Genomic DNA, 19,538 nt, shown 5'->3' with positions numbered 1-19,538 from the left:
TCCAGCACAATGTTACTTTTTATAAATCTGAGATGCCACCATCTTCAGAAACCACTTCAACAAGGACATAATTCACTTCCTCAAAGTGTTGAAATGTCTCCCTGCATTTTAAAATTCCACTTAAATTTGCAAGTGAAGAGCATAGCAACAAAGAGCAAAACAGAGAAGATTACTTACGAACTGGTAATGTTTGGAAATTTTCTATTTTACTGTAATCTCCTTGTCCTTTTCCATTTACAGCTGCAACTCTGATTTCATAAGTTGTATTTGGCTCCAGGTTGCTCAAAACAACAATTGCTAAAAGAAAAAAAAAATAGGCCTATGATTAATGCATTTTAATAAGTAAAACAAATCAAACTATTACAAAGCTGAGTGAACAATATCACTGTAAATCTTTCTATGAAATACCTGAAAAAAATAAGAAATACACATAAGAAGTGAATGATTTGTGAACAATCCTCTTCTTCATCTCTATTTTAGCTTTCTACCCACATGCAGTAACTTTCAAAGATGAAAATTAGTAGTTCCTTTTGTGATACTTACAACTCACAAAGTAGAAAGTAAAATATTTTCTTTCATCTTTTTAATATTCAATTTTTAAAAAAGGATTTAAATAAAGCATCTTTACAGAATGCATTCTCAAATACTTTGCCTACTCAAAACAGATGATTTCTACAGAAGTTAATGGAGATATAGAATTCAATATCTAGAAGTCTGGCCTCCAGTATAAGGTGCTTGAGTCACATCATAGATGTGTCACTAAGTTGACTACTATAATAGTGGATCATTTGTTCAATAATCTCAAATCAAATCAAATTATTTTTAACACTAGCTTGGAGCTTGTCATCTCTTGTATTTTCTCTCTGAATTTCTTCTCAATTATATACCATACCAAGCCTGGATTCAACATGACACAAAGGAGAAGAAAGAATCTGAAAAAGTACAGGGATATAAAAGTTTATTAGAAACATCTCTTGGGAGTGTCAGCCCCTTTAATTTGCCAGAAAGTTTTAAATTCAATTGCAGATTTCAAAATTTTGCATCTTTACAAATTCCTATGGTGGAGCTAAAAAAAATCCATAGTTGCTTCTATCCTTATTGTTTTTGCTAAAAAAGGCAAAAATTAACTAGTGGAAATGGCAATGCCTTGATGAACAATCAAAAGGAAGTTATGTCTGGCTTACAAAATAACAAAGTCAGATGATCAATTCATAATAGAAGACATAATCAATCATAAAATAAAAGATTAAACCATAAGTAACCAGGATCACATTTGTAGGACTATTGATTAACATGAACAATGACTGAAGATGATATACAGTCAATAAAATTCCAATATAATTTATTAACATGTTTATGATAATTAATATATATTCACTAAATAAGATTTTTCATTTTATGTTGAATGAATATACTTAATGAATTTGTTTTGATACTTCCTTGTGCTCCCTTCTTTTCCCTAATATTATCATATATACCAGATAAATATTAATGGCAAAAATATGGTTCAGATATCAACCAGACCTTATTTAATCCAGTACAGATGTTTCAAAATCATTAGAAAGGATACATTTCCAATTAGTGAAATTTATGCTTGCATTTCTCAGTTTCTCTACCTTGTAAGAAAACTGAACTTGCTTTTGAGAGTGCATGGCCTTGTCAAGCCTCAGATGAAAACACATGGTGTCAAAGCTAAGGAGGCCAACTGGGGAAAAATGGATTGGCAGGGAAATACAACTGATTAGAAGCTGAAAGGTAAATCAGAAAATTAAGACTTGAATTCAATTAGTTCTGACAAGCTAACAACCTGGGAGCTTTTTCAGGAAAGCCAAACCCAGTTGTCCTGGAGTTAGTGAAATACATAATATTAGCCCAAGAAAAAGAAGATGACTACCATAGAGAGACCGTTAGTGGACAGATGACACTGGTCATGAAGATTATGGAAAGGGAGAGGGAATCAAACTAAGAATTAGGCAGCTAAAATGCTAAGAAGTTGGAATCCTATTGACCTTATGAGACAAAACTTCCACTCAAGGTCAGCATACGAAGGAATTCAAGAGTTAAAAATTCATCATATTTATCATTTAATCAGTTAATAAATATAGCAAATTTAAAGCCAAAGTGAGCTAGAGCTGCAGAAATTAATGCCTTATAAAAGTGTGTTTATTCTTCAGGGCTTGTAACAAAAACGTTTGGGCCGTTGGACAATCAATACTGTCATGGAGTAGTTTGTATCTGATTATCCTCTTCTTTACCCTAATGAAGAATGACTTGATGTAGCATGGACATATGAGAGACTCCAGCAGGAAGTAACCAGACTGCAATAACCTTTGTAATAAGACATTTAGTGATGCAGACTTTAGACTCATGAAAGAAGTCGTGTGGCTCTGGGCCAGATTCCACCACTGACTAAGATTCAACCAGGTCTTAGGACTGAGGTAGTCTCTCAACTTCTAAAAAGACACTTTTATTAAATGTAATAGAAACAAAGTATAAAAATAAGTTTAAAGAAGGTATAGATAAAAAATTGTGATTCATGAAATAATCACCCCTGTATATCAATTATTTATGCAAGTGGGGATATTATCTACAGACTGTGAAATAATACAAAATAATGGATCATCTAAAATTTATTCATCTTTAACTTTCTGTTTAATGGAAAAATATTTTATGTTTACAGGCAAAATAGTCTTAGTGATACTTATAAATCTTAACATTTACACAGATAATCTATACAGAGAGTCTCTACAAGAATATATGAGAGTTTGCCATAGATGCTTTTACTGCTACAGATAACTTTGGTATGTGACATGCCTCTCCATATTCTATGATGTAAAGATGCAGCTGTTACCATCATTTTAATATTATGAGATAGACTGTAACTTAGCTGTGTGGAACTAGTAATGCTTAGATTCAATTGTTTGTCTTTGTCAAACAAGAAAAGCAATAGAATTTAAAGCACACAATTTTAATTGTAAATAAAATTATTCATTTCATCAGAAGTGTGGAGATCAGACTGTTCATCTTTTTAGGTTAAAAATGCATAGCAATAGAGCTATCAAAGTAGCAGAGCAGAGCAAATCAGGGAAAATTGAGGAAATTACTTTGATTAAACAATAAAAACAACACACACACACACAACACAAAGCAAAGCAACTTCATATTTTACTTGAATTATCTGAGTGATTCTAGACAAACCTCTTTCTGGCTTGGGTTGCCAGCATTCCTCTTTCTCTAACATTTCATAGGGATTGTGAGTTATGGGTGTCCCTCTACCTCTGCCAAGGGGAAACCTATTTCTTTAATTGCGTTCTGATCAAGTCAGAGATGATTTTCCCCATGTTTCCTCTTATTTTTCTGTTCTGTGTCAAGACTCTCCTCTTTACTGACTGAGTTTCACAGCAGGGCAGTTTGTCAAGGAGAGGAGAAAAGAGGGCAAAATGATGACGGAGCTGTTATTACAACATTGGGCTAAAACATTTAATGTAAAGTGGATGAGGGAAGCCTTATAGAGGACCTTCCAAATTGTAGGGGAGAGGTGTGGAAATAAGCCTATTAATGCCAGTTTTACAAAATGATATACAAGAAATCAGTCTGTTTTTGAGTTCTGACTCTAAAGGTTTTGGTACAATAACCCGTGTTATAAGGCTTATTAACATTGTGTGAACATAAAGATTACTGTGTGAAATAGAAACAACTCCATAAATTGGGACTAATTTAAAGAGAGGGAAAGGAAAAGATTCAGGGGAGGCAAAGCCTACGTATGTAATTTGGCTTGCCTTTCTTTAATGAGAGGATGTATACATGAAATCATCCATAATTTACTGGCATATTACCAAACATAGGGTTTCTGAATACACAAGGTAGGGCTTGAAAGCAAACCACCATGTGAAATTCAAATGCTGTGTACTCTATAATAGAGCACCTCAAATTATGAAGTTAGTTAATGAAAGACGTTCTTTCCCCAAGTGTGTCCATACAATAGAACAACAGAACCACAAACTAAGGTGTGGGAATGGGTTCTTTCTCTACAATTTATTAGAAATTCAAACTCAAAAATTAGTTGAAAGTAGGTCTATATTACAAACCATTAAAAGTTCTTTAAGGACAAACGGCATACATTAAGGTCTTTCATAGTTATATTCAGTCAGCATGATTTGGAAACCATACTGCAATTCTGAAAATTATAAACAATCATGAATTTTTCTTTGACATGGCAACAGGGACAGGCTCTATAAAAAAGCTAATTTCCCTCACTAATATAATGTTTCTGCTTGATTTAAATATAACTGAGTTTCATAAATGGCCATTTTGTCACCTGGCTATAAATGTAAAAAGTACAGCAAAATACTGAAATGCATAAAAACAATGACATTTTAACTGGCAAATGAAAGGGAAATAGGAAATTTTTAAATATTATTTTTACAAGTATGGAAATGATATTACTAGAGAGAAAAATCTGAAGTTGTATTCTCTCTTTAAGAAGGGAATCAAACTTTATTAAAAGAAGTTGAACAAAATAAGTTTAGTTTGTTCAGATAATGAATTATAAATTACTCCCTTTGGCTGTCAAGAGAAGCAGAGGCTACAGAATATTTACAACCCTTGGAGCAAAATAAATTACATATTTACAAACTAATTATGCTGAGCAAAGGTCTAAAGTGAAATTAAATTTAGCCATGTTTTCTTAACTCTCTTAAACCCCAGATGTCTCTATGCATTTTTCCTGTCAATCAATGTAGGGAGATAAGGACTCCCTCGATGTAGAACTGTTGTATCATCCACCTAAAATGGAACTGTTCAGGTTGTCAAGAACTGTGAAACATGTCAGATAGCTATGGGAAAACACAAAGCTTGGCTAGGATAGAACTGATCATTCGAAATTACACTTGTTGTTAATCTCCTTAGATAAATCTAAAAACATAATGAAATCCCTGAAGTTTCTCACCTGAGATTCCGCTTTTGTTCTCTAAACAATTAAAACAAGACAAAAAAAAAAAAGCTTTCGTTTTGAGGGAGAGAATTCTGACTCCTTTCTGCAGAAGTTTGCAATAGGCTTGAAAAAAAAAAAAGTAATTTTTTACCTTTTTATCCCTAATGTAGAACTTTTTACTACTTTGACTCCAGTTATTCTTTACATACATAAGAATGACTTCAGGGATAGTTTCATTATTAATGAAAAGTGTCTTTAAGTTTTCTTAAGCGGTTTATGTAAATAATCATCTCAGTTCAATTGTATTTTCATTTATTTTTGAAAATACAAATTTTTATTTTTGTACAAATTATACTGTGTTTCAAGATTCCATTAGTTGCAAAAGAATATGATCTCACCTTTTTAAAAGTACCTTGGAGACTTTTATGGATCATAATATAGACCTTGTATAAATATATATTATAATATAAATAACATTTGTGGATATATTTTTATAATAAATAATTCATATGAATATATATTTTGATGAACAGGAGAAAGAAAAATTAACCACATGATTATGTGTTGTTTGTGTGGGGCTTTTATTCAATGTATTGATGACACTATTTTAAAATCACAGCTCATCATCTCTGAATCTTCATAATTATTTCTTTATTATATTTCTTTTTATGTTCTTTTTCAACATGAGTATAAACTATGTATAAAAACAATATGGTCATTTAATAATTGAGTTTTAACTGATGCAAGGTTTTACACAGAAGTACTTGTCCCTTGAAATTAAATGGCTTCTTCTTGAAATATACTCTCTTTTTAAAAACCTTGATTTGAAAACAGAAATGTTCCATCAAAATTATTTTCATAAACTGCGGCGAGCCGCTTCTGACCAGCAGAATGACGAATCACCACACGCTAGATTCTTCTCGCATCACACTTTATTGGAGTACAGCTTGGTTTCGGGCGGATGGAAGGAAGACCCCGTACGCTCGAGCCTGTCTGCTTATATAAGGGCTTAAGGACTCGTGTAAGTCCCTGATTCGTCCGTATGGTTATCGCATTTCGCAAGCCGGACTTTGGATAGGCCACTGCTTCAAAACCTGATTAGCATATTAGGTGCATACGCCCTAGCGGCATACTTAGTGCATGCGTAATGGCTATCCGGCCGCGCCCTACAATAAACTAATCATACTTTTTAAATTTAAAATATGATATTTATTATCACATAGAAATTATTCATCTAAGGGGAGTTCAATTGATTTTTTTTAAGATCCACTTAGTATGGAAAATATGAGAGATATATAATTACCAGAAATTTTCTTCTATAGTCTAAAACAATAGGTTTTTATAAAATACCCATGAAATCTCTGACGATTAAAAGTAATCAGAATATTATTTTTCACTCACAAATATGCTAATTTCTCCAAATGTCTATACAAACAACATTCTTTTTTACATTATAAGCTTTTTTGTTTTTTTTTTTCGGCAGGGAGCATAAGTTAAGCTTTTGTAATTAAATACTCCTCTCTGTACCATGGCTATAAAAACTCTAGGCCTCATTTTAGTTATTTAACCTCTTAATAATATTTATAAATATTTTTTTCTGTTATTGATATGTCCCCTATTTTTGTATTTGAATGCTTCACTGTGAGAAGATTTTATTGTAAAAATCTTATGAGCAGAACATACATCATACATATCATATATATTATCTCCAATCCTCACAAAGCCTAGATATTTCAAATGCAGAATGAGAAGTCAATAAAGAGTTTTTGAATTGACATTTTTAAAAAATATGCAAAACAAAAGATCATCTAAAAAACTGATCGGGGGGAACCTTCAGTATGGCAGAGGAGTAAGACGTGGAGATCACCTTCCTCCCCAGAAATACATCTACATGTGGAACAACTCCTACAGAACACCTAATGAACGCTGGCAGAAGACCTCCAACTTCCCAAAAGGCAAGAAACTCCCCAAGTACCTGGGTAGGGCAAAAGAAAAAAGAAAAAACAGAGACAAAATAATATGGACAGGACCTGCACCTCTGAGAGGGAGCTGTGAAGGAGGAAAAGTTTCCACACACTACGAAGCCCCTTAACTGATGGAGATGGGGGGTGGTAGTGGGGAAGCTTTGGAGCCACAGAGGAGAACGTAGCAACAGGGGTGCAGAGGGCAAAGCAGAGAGATTCCTAGGCAGAGGATCAGAGCTAACCAGAACTCACCAGCCTGAGAGGCTTGTCTGCTCAGCCGCTGGGGTGGGTGGGTACTGGTAGCTGAGGCTCAGGCTTCAGAGGTCAGATCCCAGGGAGAGAACTGGGGTTGCTTACGTGAAGACAGCCTGAGGGGGTGAGTGTGCCACATATAGCCTGCAGGCAGTCCAGGAAAAAGTCTGGACCGGCCTAAGAGTCAAGAGACCATGGTTTCAGGGTGCACAAGGAGAGGGTATTCCTTCCCTGTCTGCCCACAGAAGGCAGAGCACCATCTGAAGGAGCTTCAGAGATGGACATAAGCCGCGGCTATCAGCCCAGACCCCAGAGATGGGCATGAAACACTAAGGCTGCTGCCACTGCCACCAAGAATCCTGTGTGCAAGCACTGGTCACTATCCACACAATCCCACCCCTGGGAGCCTGTGAAGCTCACCCCTGTCAGGGTCCTGTGATCCAGGGACAACTTCCCCAGGAGAACACACAGCATGCCTCAGGCTGTTGCAACACCACACTGGCCTCTACTACATTGGCTCATGCTGCATTCAGTACCCCACCCTACCCCTGGCCTGAGAGAGCCAGAGACACCTAATCAGCCACTGCTTTACCCCCTCCTGTCTGGATGGACAACAGATGCCTGAGGGCAGCCTACATTCAGAGGCGGGACCAAAGCCAAAGCTGAACACCAGTAGCTGTGCAAACAAAGAAGAGAAATGGAAATTTCTCCTTGCAGCCTCAGGAGCAGTAGATTAAATCCCACAATCAACTTGCTGTACCCTGCATCTGTGGAATACCTGAATAGACAATGAATAGTCCCAAAATTGAAGTGGTGGACTTTGGGAGCAACGGTAGACTTGGAGTTTGCTGTCTGTGACTGATTTGTTTCTGATTTTTATGTATATCTTAGTTTAGTTTTTAGAGCTTGTTATTACTCGTGGATTTGTTTATTGGTTTGGTTGCTCTCTTCTTTTTTATTTTATTTTAATAGGAACATACATATTGATAATTACCTTAAATGTAAATGGATTAAACGCTCTAACCAAAAGAAAGAGATGGGCAGAATGGATACAAAAACAAGACCTGTACATATGCTATCCACAAGAGACTCACTTCAGACCTAGGGACACATACAGACTGAAAATGAGAGGATGGAAAAAGATATTCCATGTAAATGGAAATCAAAAGAAAGCTGGAGTAGCAATTCTCATATCAGACAAAATAGACTTTAAAATAAAGACTATTACAAGAGACAAAGAAGGACACTACATAATGATCAAGGGATCAATCCAAGAAGAAGATATAACAATTGTAAATATTTGTGCACCCAACATAGGAGCATCTCAGTACATAAGGCAAATGCTAACAGCCATAAAAGGGGAAATCGACAGTAACACAGTCATACTAGGGGACTTTAACACCACACTTTCACCAACGGACAGATCATCCAAAATGAAAATAAACAAGAAAACACAAGCTTTAAATGACACATTAAACAAATGGACTTAATTGATATTTATAGAACATTCCATCCAAAAACAACAATACACTTTCTTCTCAAGTGCTCATGGAACATTCTCCAGGATAGAGTATATCTTGGGTGACAAATCAAGCCATGGTAAATTTAAGAAAATTGAAATCATATCAAGTATACTTTCCAAACACAATGCTGTAAGACTAGATATCAATTACAGGAAAAATACTGTAAAAAATACAAACACATAGAGGCTAAACAATACAATACTGGAAAACCAAGAGCTCACTGATGAAATCAAAGAGGAAATCAAAAAATATTTAGAAACAAATGACAACAAAAAGATGACAACTCAAAACCTATGGGATGCAGCAAAAGCAGTTCTAAGAGGGAAGTTTAGAGCAATACAATCCTACCTCAAGAAACAGGAAACATCTCAAATAAACAATCTAATCTTACACCTAAAGCAATTAGAAAAAGAAGAACAAAAATATCCCAAAGTTAGCAGAAGGAAAGAAAACATAAAGTTCAGATCAGAAATAAATAAAAAAGAAATGAAGGAAACGATAGCAAAGATCAATAAAATGGAAAGCTGGTTCTTGGAGAAGATAAACAAAATTGATAAACCATTAGCCAGACTCATCAAGAAAAAAAGGGAGAAGACTCAAATCAACAGAATTAGAAATGAAAAAGGAGAAGGAACAACTGACACTACAGAAATACAAAAGATCATGATAGATTACTACAAGCAACTATATGCCAATAAAATGGACAGCCTAGAAAAAATGGACAAATTCTTAGAAAAGCACAACCTTCTGAAACTGGACCAGGAAGAAATAGAAGATATAAACAGACCAAACACAAGCACTGAAATTCAAACTGTGATGAAAAATCTTCCAACAACAAGAAGTCCAGGAACAGATGGCTTCAAAAGCGAATTCTATCAAACTTCTAGAGGAGAGCTAACACCTATCCTTCTCAAACTCTTCCAAATTATAGAAGAGTTTTGAAGAGTTTGGTATCACCCTGATACCAAAACCATATAAAGATGTCACAAAAAAAGAAAACAACAGGCCAATATCTCTGATGAACATAGATGTAAAAATCCTCAACAAAATACTAGCAGACAGAATCCAACAGCACATTAAAAGGATCATACACCATGATCAAGTGGGGTTTATCCTAGGAGCACAGGGATTCTTCAATATACAAAAATCAATCAATGTGAAACACCATATTAAGAAAATGAAGGATAGAAAACAATATGATAATCTCAATAGATGCAGAAAAAGCTTTTGACAAAATTCAACACCCATTTATGATAAAATCTCTCCAGAAAGTAGGCATAGAGGGAACCTGCCTCAACATAATTAAGGCCATGTATGACAAATCCACAGACAACATCATTCTCAGTGAGAAAAACTGAAATTATTTTCTCTAAGATCAGGAATAAGACAAGGTTGCCCACTCTCATCACTATTATTAAAATAGTTTTGGAAGTTTTAGCCACAGCAACCAGAGAAGAAAAAGAAATCAAAGGAATGCAAATTGGAAAAGAAGAAGTATAACTGTCACTCTTTGCAGATAACATGGTACTATATACAGAGAATCCTAAGGATGCTACCAGAAAACCACTAGAGCTAATCAGTGAATTTGGTAAAGTAGCAAGATACAAAATTAATGCACAGAAATCTCCTGCATTCCTATACATTAATGGCAAAAAATCTGAAAGAGAAATTAAGGAAACACTCCCATTTGCCACTGCAACAAAAACAATAAAATTCCTATGAATAAACCTACCTAAGGAGACAAAAGACTTGTATGCAGAAAACTATATGACACTGATAAAAGAAATTAAAGACAATACAAACAGATGGAGAGATATACCATGTTCCTGGATTGGAAGAATCAACACTTTGAAAATGACTATACTACCCAAAGCAATCTACAGATTGAATGAAATCCCTATCAAACTACCAATGTCATTTTTCACAGAACTAAAACAAAGAATTTCACAATTTGTATGGAAACACAAAAGACCCCAAATAGCCAAAGCAATCTTGAGAAAGAAAATTGGAGCTTGAGGAATCAGGCTCTCTGACTTCATACTATACTACAAAGGTACAGTAATCAAGATTGTAGGCTACTGGCCAAAAAATGGAAATATAGATCAATGGAACAGGATAGAAAGCCCAGAGATAACCCAAACACATATGGTCACCTTATCTTTGGTAAAGGAGGCAAGAATATACAGTGGAGAAAAGACAACCTCTTCAATAAATGGTGCTGGGAAAACTGGACAGCTAAATGTAAAAAAATGAAATTAGAACACTTCCTAACACCATACAGAAAAAAATAAACTCAAAATGGATTAAAGACCTAAATGTAAGGCCAGACACTATACATCTCTTAGAGGAAAACATAGGCAGCACACTCTATGATGTAAATCACAGCAAGATCCTTTTTGACCCACCTCCTAGAGAAATGGAAATAAAAACAAAAATAAACAAATGGGACCTAATGAAACTTAAAAGCCTTTGCACAGCAAAGGAAACCATAAATAAGACAAAAGACAACCCAGAGTGGGAGAAAATATTTGTAAATGAAGCAACTGACAAAGGATTAATCTCCAAAAATATACAAGCAGCTCATGCAGCTAAATATCAAAAAAACAAACAACCCAATCCAAAAACGGGCAGAAGACCTAAATAGACATTTCTCCAAAGAAGATATACAGATGGCCAACAAACATGAAAGGATGCTCAACATCACTAATCATTAGAGAGATGCAAATCAATACTACAATGAGATATCAACTCACACTGGTCAGAATGGCCATCATCAAAAAATCTACCAATAATAAATGCTGAAGAGGGTGTGGAGAAAAAGGAATCCTCCTGCACTGTTGGTGGAAATGTAAATTGATACAGCCACTATGGAGAACAGTCTGGACGTTCCTTAAAAAATTAAAAATAGGGGGCTTCCCTGGTGGCGCAGTGGTTGAGAGTCCGCCTGCCGATGCAGGGGACGTGGGTTCGTGCCCCGGTCCGGGAAGATCCCACATGCCGCGGAGCGGCTGGGCCCGTGAGCCATGGCCACTGAGCCTGTGCGTCCGGAGCCTGTGCTCCACAATGGGAGAGGCCACAACAGTGAGAGGCCTGCGAACCCAAAAAAAAAAAAAAAAATTAAAAATAGGACTACCCTATGACCCAGTAATACCAGTACTGGGCATATACCCTAAGAAAACCACAATTCAAAAAGTCATGTACCACATTGTTCATTGCAGCATTATTTACAATAGCCAGGACATGGAATCAACCTAAGTTTCCATCAATAGATGAATGGATAAAGAAGATGTGACACGCATATACAGTGGAATATTACTCAGCCAAAAAATGAACGAAATTGGGTCATTTGTTGAGACGTGGATGGACCTAGAGTCTGTCATACAGAGTGAAGTAAGTCAGAAAGAGAAAAAACAAATACCGTATGCTAACACATATATATGGAATCTAAAAATATATATATGGTCCTGAAGAACCTAGTGGCAGGGCAGGAATAAAGATGCTGACGTAGAGTATGGACTTGAGGACACAGGGAGGGAAAGGGCAAGCTGGGACGAAGTAAGAGAGTAGCATTGACATTTATACACTACCAAATGTAAAATAGATAGCTAGTTGGACGCAGCTGCATAGCACAGGGAGATCAGTTCAGTCCTTTGTGCCCACCTAGAGGGGTGGGATAGGGAGGGTGGGAGGGAGACACAAGAAGGAAGGGATATGGGGATATATGCATACACATAGCTGATTCACTTTGTTATACAGCAGAAACTAACTCAACATTGTAACGCAACTATACTCCAATAAAAATGTTAAAAAGAAAGAAAAAAGTGATCCAATAAAGGACACTTGCTAAATCTACAGTTGTTATCCTTTATCATTAATTTATTTACTCTCTTCTTGTGTTGCTGAATAATTAAAGCACATTTTACTTCTCCAAGTAAAACTTTTTGCCTGTGCAAAAAATCCACCATTCAATTCCCATTTGATGGTGTGTCACTGAATACTTAGACTTGACCAGTTTGGGTGTACTCTACATTTCATAGATAAATAAATGGAGGCTCATAAGGTCAACCAGCCAATAAATGCAAAGCTTGGATTCTATCTTAAATTTAAAGCTTTGTATTGTCCCACACTTGTATCCCAGCCTGTAAAACCAGAGTACGGAAAATCACTTGTAAGCAAGGAATCTAAAAAGTCCTCATAAAACTGAACATGAGAAAAATGTATTCTCTCTTCTCAAAGACATTAATTACATATAAAAATAAAAACTATAATAAAAATGATAATTCTGTATATACTTTTCAAGATTTAACCTAAGCTTGTAGAGGGCACAACCTCTTTCTTAGAATATTTTACTTATTCCTGTATTCCTGGATTCTCATCAGAATGAACAATGTAAATCCATGCTGATGATCTTCATAAATTCTCGTCACTATAAGCTGGATACAACTCAGTGATTTTTTTCTTTATAGTTCACGGGAGCACATTATATTTACAGCAAGATGCAATAATGAGAATTCAGAGCAAATCAGATTAAACAATCTGATTAAACAATCTGATTATTAAGAGTTCTGATTCTGGGCTTCCCTGGTGGCGCAGTGGTTGAGAGTCCACCTGCCGATGTAGGGGACGCGGGTTCGTGCCCCGGTCCGGGAAGATCCCACATGCCATGGAGCGGCTGGGCCCGTGAGCCATGGCTGCTGAGTCTGCTCATCCGGAGCCTGTGCTCCGCAACGGGAGAGGCCACAGCAGTGAGAGGCCCGCGTACTGCAAAAAAACCAAAACCAAAACCAAAAGCAAACAAAAAAAAGAGTTCTGATTCTTAAGCCTTTCACTTTAGAAAAGAGACATTTACCAGTCACTTCTGCCTATTGTGCATTTTGGCCAATTTATTCTTTCATTTTTATGTATTTTTAAATACTAAATTTAAAAGTTTATTTTATGTATCTCATTAAAGGTTCCTAGCCACATTTCCAAATAAAGAGGAATGAACTGGTCTTGCTGTATCATTTATGTTCTCTGTTACACCAAACCATACAGACAGTCCAGAAATTCCCTTACAATGCAAGTAAGATTCTGAACTAATGCAGCAAGTGCAACTTGCAGTTTTTTTCCCCAGAGTTTTTAGTTTTTCTAAACTTTTTTCTTTCTCCATTTTCAAGGAATTTACATACTATTTAACTCATATTAACACTCAAAATTTCTCCTAGAGGGCCATATTTTTCTCTGTAGTGAACCCAGACATCTCCTTTAGTTCTAATCAATTGCTTGCTATTTTTCAATGAATTTCAGGATGTGGAAACATTCTACTTTCTCTAGGTATTTGGGAGTGTGTATGTTCCTTTCTATATCTTGTTGTTTAAGTGTTTCAAATATATTAATATGAATGCTTGCCATTTATATTTTAGGTGTTTTCAGATCCCTAAAATCTAGCGACAAATATTTTATTTTTAAATAATATCTTCAGCATTCAACACAAATATTACATTATATTTCTATACAGCTATTTTGAAAGGTATTAAGATCATTTGACTTAGAGCATTTTAAAATATGTTTTTCTTGGAGAATTTAAATTATGAAGCAGATAATTCCATGGTTAAACATCCATGTGCATAATTTACTTTCTTATGAATACTTCCTACAAACTGAAAATGCTCATTTGAACAATTCCACTGGAATGCATCATAAAAATTGTTTTAAAAAATAATCTGAATCTTAACTTTTAAAGCACAAAGAAAGAGTGTCTATATGTTAAAGTTTCAATGAATATTAGGAAATGCAAATGTTAAGGGAGGATTCTAGGAAAGAGGTGGAGTCAGAAGCACAAGGAATCTGTCTCCCCACCTAGACAACAATTGTACTGGAAGAATCTGTTTGATGAAGATAGTTTGGAATTCTGGACACTATTAAAGTCCTGAAACTTCTAGAAGAAGACATGGACAGTAAATTATGGTAAATTTTGGTCATTTCAGGTGTCAGCAGCTACCATCCCCACCTCAGCCAAGTCGTAGCTGTACATGTGTTCCTGGAGCAACTTGGACACAGCTTGTGGGAGCCAGGGTGGGTAAAAATCACCCTGTCTTGCAAGTATTGGGATCTTGCTCTGATCTTTGGTTGCTGCCTTTGATCACAGAGGTGGGGAGCTTTTGATCACAGAGGTGGGCGGCCATTGTTGTTGCAATTCCCCACATTTGTTGCTGCCCCTTCTCCTCTGGCTGAAATGACTCCCTGGTGATTTAGAAGACTGGCACACTGAAAAGACCTTAGGTTTACATCTTGGCACAGACCCAACCTACAACAATAATTTTTAAAAAATCAAAATAACCAATAACAATAAGAGTTAACCAGGGGGAAGAAGGAGAATCTGATTTCCAGAGTTACCACATTATTACATTCAAATGTCCAGTTTTCAACATAAAATCACAAGGCTTGCAAAGAAACAGGGAAACATGGTCCATTTAAAGGAAATCAGCAGAAATTGTCCCTGAAAAAGACCTCATGGCAGATATACTAGACAAAGACATTGAAACAACTGTGTTAGACATGCTTAAATAACTACAGGAAGATGTGGACAAAGTCAAGAAAACAATGTATGACCAAAATGGAAATACCAATAAAGAGAGAAAACCTAAAAAGAAACCAAAACATAATTCTGAAGCTTAAAACTGCAGTAACTGAAATGAAAGTTTCATCAGATGGATTCACAGGCAGATATGAAAGAGCAGAAGAAAGAATCAATGAATTTAAAGATAAGACAATGGAAATCCTTGAATTAGAGGGAGAGAAATGAAAGATTGAAGACAAGTAAACAGAGCCCACTGTCCCAGGGACCAGTGGACATGGACACAACCAAATGGACAAATAGCACACTGTAAGAGTTCCAGAAAGAAAACTGAGAGAAAGAGACAGAGAATACTGGAGAAATAACTCCTGAAAATTTCAGTCATGAATATTAACATTCAAGAAGCTCAATGAATTTCATGGCAGAGGAACTCAAAGAAGGTCACACCAAGACACATTATAATCAAATTTTCAAAACACAAAGAAAAAGAGAGAATCTTCAAAGCAGCAAGAAAGAAGTGACTCATCACATATAGGGGATCCTCAATAACATCATCAGCATATTTCTCATCAGAAACTTTAGAGAACAAAAGGCAGTGGAATAATTTATTTAAAGCACTGAAAGGAAAAAAAAAACTGTCCTGTATCTGGCAAACCTGTCTATCAAAAATGAGGGAGAAATTAAGACATTCCAGATAAACAAAAGTTGAGGAAGTTTGTTACCACTAGACTTGCCCTGAAAAAAATACTCAAGGGAGTTCTGCAAGATGAAATGAAAGGACACTAGACAGTAACTAAAGCCATATGAACAAATACAGTTCTCAATGAAGATAAATACACGGACAATTATAAAATAGTACTACTGTAGCAATGGTTTGTAACTGCATTGATTGTTTTTGACATTAAGAGACTATTACATTCAGAAATATTTTTCTAATAGCTAGTATTATTGTGACTTTTCTTTGTAACTCCAAATTTTGTTTTCTACACAATTTAACAGACTAATGTGTTTAAAATAATTATCCCAGTTCATGTTTGGGCACACAATGTATAAAGATGTAAAGTTGTGATATCAACAATCAAAAGAATGGGGATGGAGCTGTAAAGGAACTGAGGGTTTGTACATTATTGAAGTTAAGCTGGTATGAATTCAAATTAGACTGTTACAATTTTAGAATAAGTGAAATCCCACGGTAACCAAAAACTAAAATAGCTATAGGATAAACATAAAAGGAAATGCAAAAGGAATTTAAATATCTTGGTACAAAAAGAAATTGACTAAACACAAAAGAAGACAACAATGCAGAAAATGAGGACCAAGAAAAGCTATAAGGCATATAGAAAACAAATAGGAAAATGATAGAAGTAACTCCTTATTGGTAATTACTTTAAATGTAAACGGATCAAACTCTCCAATGAAATGACAGAGTAGGCAGAATGACTAAAATCATATTATCCAACTTTAAGCTGTCTCTAGGGAATCACTTTAGATTCAAAGACTAAACAGAGACTAGGTTGACAGTGAAGGGATGGAAAAAGATTATCAATGCAAATAATAACCAAAAGAGAGCAGGGATGGCTGTATTAATATCAGACAAGATAGACTTTAAGTCCAAAAATGTTACAAGAGAAAAAGAATGACATTATGCACTAATAAAATTTACAATACAGCAAGAAGATGTAACTATTATAAACATTTACATACTACTGAAATATCATCATATGTGAAACAAAAACTGACAGAAATGTAGGGAACAATAGTTTTAAAATAAGAGTTGGAGACTTCAATACACTACTCAATAATGGAATAATCAAACAGATGATAAGTAAGGAAATAGAGGATTTAAACAACAAAATAGACCAACTAGATCTAACAGACATATATAGAACACTACCTCAAAACAACAGCAAAACATTTTCAAGTGCAATGGGGCATGTTTCAAGATAGACCATATGTCAGGCCACAAATTAAGACAAGAAATTTTAAAAAACAAACAGCATGCAGAGTACCTTCTATGACCATAACAAGATGATGTTAGAAATTGGTAACAGAGAAAACCTCAAAAATTCACAAAATAGTGGAAATTAAACATCACATTCTGAAAACCAAGGAGTTAAAAAAGAAATCATAAGGACACCTAGAAAATACTTAGAGATGAATGTAAATGAAAACAACATATACCAAAAACATAGGGAAAGCAGAGTTAAGGAGGAAATTTATAGCTTTAAATGCTACATTAAAAAAAAAAAAAACAGGGAAGATGTCAAATCAACAACCTAGCTTTACAACAAAAGGAATAAGAAAAAGAACTGACTAAACTCAAAGCTAGCAGAATTAAGGAAATAATAAAGATTAGAAGAGAGATAAATGAAACAGCGAATAGAAAAACAACAGAGAAAATTAATGATATCAAAATTGGTTCTTCAAAAAGATCAACAGGCCTTCCCTGGTGGTGCAGTGGTTGAGAGTCCACCTGCCAATGCAGGGGACACGGGTTCGTGCCCCAGTCCAGGAGGGTCCCACATGCGGCGGAGCGGCTCGGCCCGTGGGCCATGGCCACTGAGCCTGCACGTCTGTAGCCTGTGCTCCGCAATGGGAGGGGCCACAGCAGTGAGAGGCCCGCATACCACACACACAAAAAAAAGATCAACAAAGTTGAAAAACCTTTAGCTACATAGACTATGGCTAAAAATAGTTGAAAAATAAGATCAAAAATGAAAGTGGAGACATTACTACTGATTCTACAGAAATAAAACAGATTATAAGAGAGTACTATGAACAACTGTATGTCAACCAATTGGATAATCTAGATGAAATGGACAAATTCCTAGAAACACAAACTCTACCAAGGCTAAATCATGAAGTAATAGAATGAAAATACTTATAGCTAGTAAGAAAATTGAATCCCAAATACAAAATATTTCATGGCAAAGGAAAAGCCGTGAACTCAATGGCTTCACTGATAAATTTATATTTAAAGAAGGACTAATACCAATTTTTTGGTAAATTTTCTTTAAAAAGAGCAGGAAACACTTCATAACTAATTCTATGAGGCCAGCGTTAATCTAATATCAAAACCAGACAGATATTGGGACTTCCCTGGTGGTCCAGTGGTTAAGACTCCATGTTTCCACTGCACGGGGCAAGGGTTCAATCCCTGGTTTGAGGAACAGATCCCACATGTGGCATGGCATGGCCAAAAAAAAAACACCACAAAACAGAAAATCAGACAGATACTATCAAAATAAAACTACAAACCACTGTTCTTTATGAACATTGATGCAGAAATCCTCAACAAAATACTAACACATCAAATTCAGCAGCATATTAAAAGGAATATATGAAATGACCCAGCAGAATTCATTCCTGGAATGCAAGCACGTTTCAACACACAAAAATTAATCAATGTAGTGCACCATAATTATAGGATGAAGGAAAAAAATCCACCATGATCATCTCAATTGATGTAGAAAAATCATTTGACAAAATTCAACACTCTCTCACGATAAAAATACTCAAAAACTAGGAATGGAAAGAAACTACCTCAACGTAATAAAAGCCATATGTTAAAAACCTACAGTGAATCATCCTCAATGATAAAAGATTGAAATATTTCCTCTAAGATCAGGAGGCATAAGGCAAGGATGCCTGCTTTCACCATGTCTGTTTAACACAGTTCTGGGAGTTCTAGCTAGAGCAATTAGGCAATAAAAGTTATTTCTATGTGTTCCTGTGTCACAACAGGAACCAGCTGTGGAAATTAAGATCTCTGGCAAAATACTCCAGATTGAGGCAGCTTTATGGAATACATTCATTTTCCTGTCTTGTGAAAAATATGCTGTCCATTGACATGTCCAATTGCACAAGCATGATCTTTTACCTAAGGAGATCTCCTTTCTTCTTTAATGTTAGGTGAGCCAGTTGCAGCAGCACATGTCATAAGTGTTTGGATAATGCCTTTTGGTATGAAGAGTGGGCAGAAAATTAGGAATAATTATGACTGCTTTTTAGAGGAAGATAATTATCTCTATTTTCTCAAGTCTACTTAAGTCTAAACTTAAAAATGCTACAATATGTATTTAAAAAATTTTAGTAGATGGCATGAAGGTTTATTAATATAAACAGAATTAGGTTTTATAAGACAGATAATTAGGTTATAATTACATAACATTAATTCCCAGAAAAGCTTGTGGAATCTCTGGAGACTCCAAAGAAAGAAGAAAACAACCAACTTGCTTAGGTGGTTTTATTTAATTTAGCTTGGTTATGGTGATAATTCACAGATGTTTGGAAACAGTTAATAACATAAT

At 35.4% G+C, this 19,538-nt stretch overlaps 1 protein-coding gene across 2 annotated transcripts in view; it reads right to left on the bottom strand.

Moving 5' to 3' along the window:
• Positions 1–19,538, bottom strand: part of NCAM2 (neural cell adhesion molecule 2) — a 496,915-nt gene that overhangs the window by 51,685 nt on the left and 425,692 nt on the right. For both annotated transcript variants that reach the window (XM_032630637.1, XM_032630638.1), the window contains exon 13: positions 178–297. In XM_032630637.1, the coding sequence (XP_032486528.1) occupies positions 178–297 (120 nt within the window). The remainder of the gene's footprint in view (positions 1–177; positions 298–19,538) is intronic.

This window comes from Phocoena sinus, chromosome 4, assembly GCF_008692025.1.
Source record: "Phocoena sinus isolate mPhoSin1 chromosome 4, mPhoSin1.pri, whole genome shotgun sequence".
Lineage (NCBI taxonomy): Eukaryota > Metazoa > Chordata > Mammalia > Artiodactyla > Phocoenidae > Phocoena > Phocoena sinus.
Note: the sequence above shows the minus strand (reverse complement) of the source record. Positions and strands in the feature narration are given on the sequence as shown.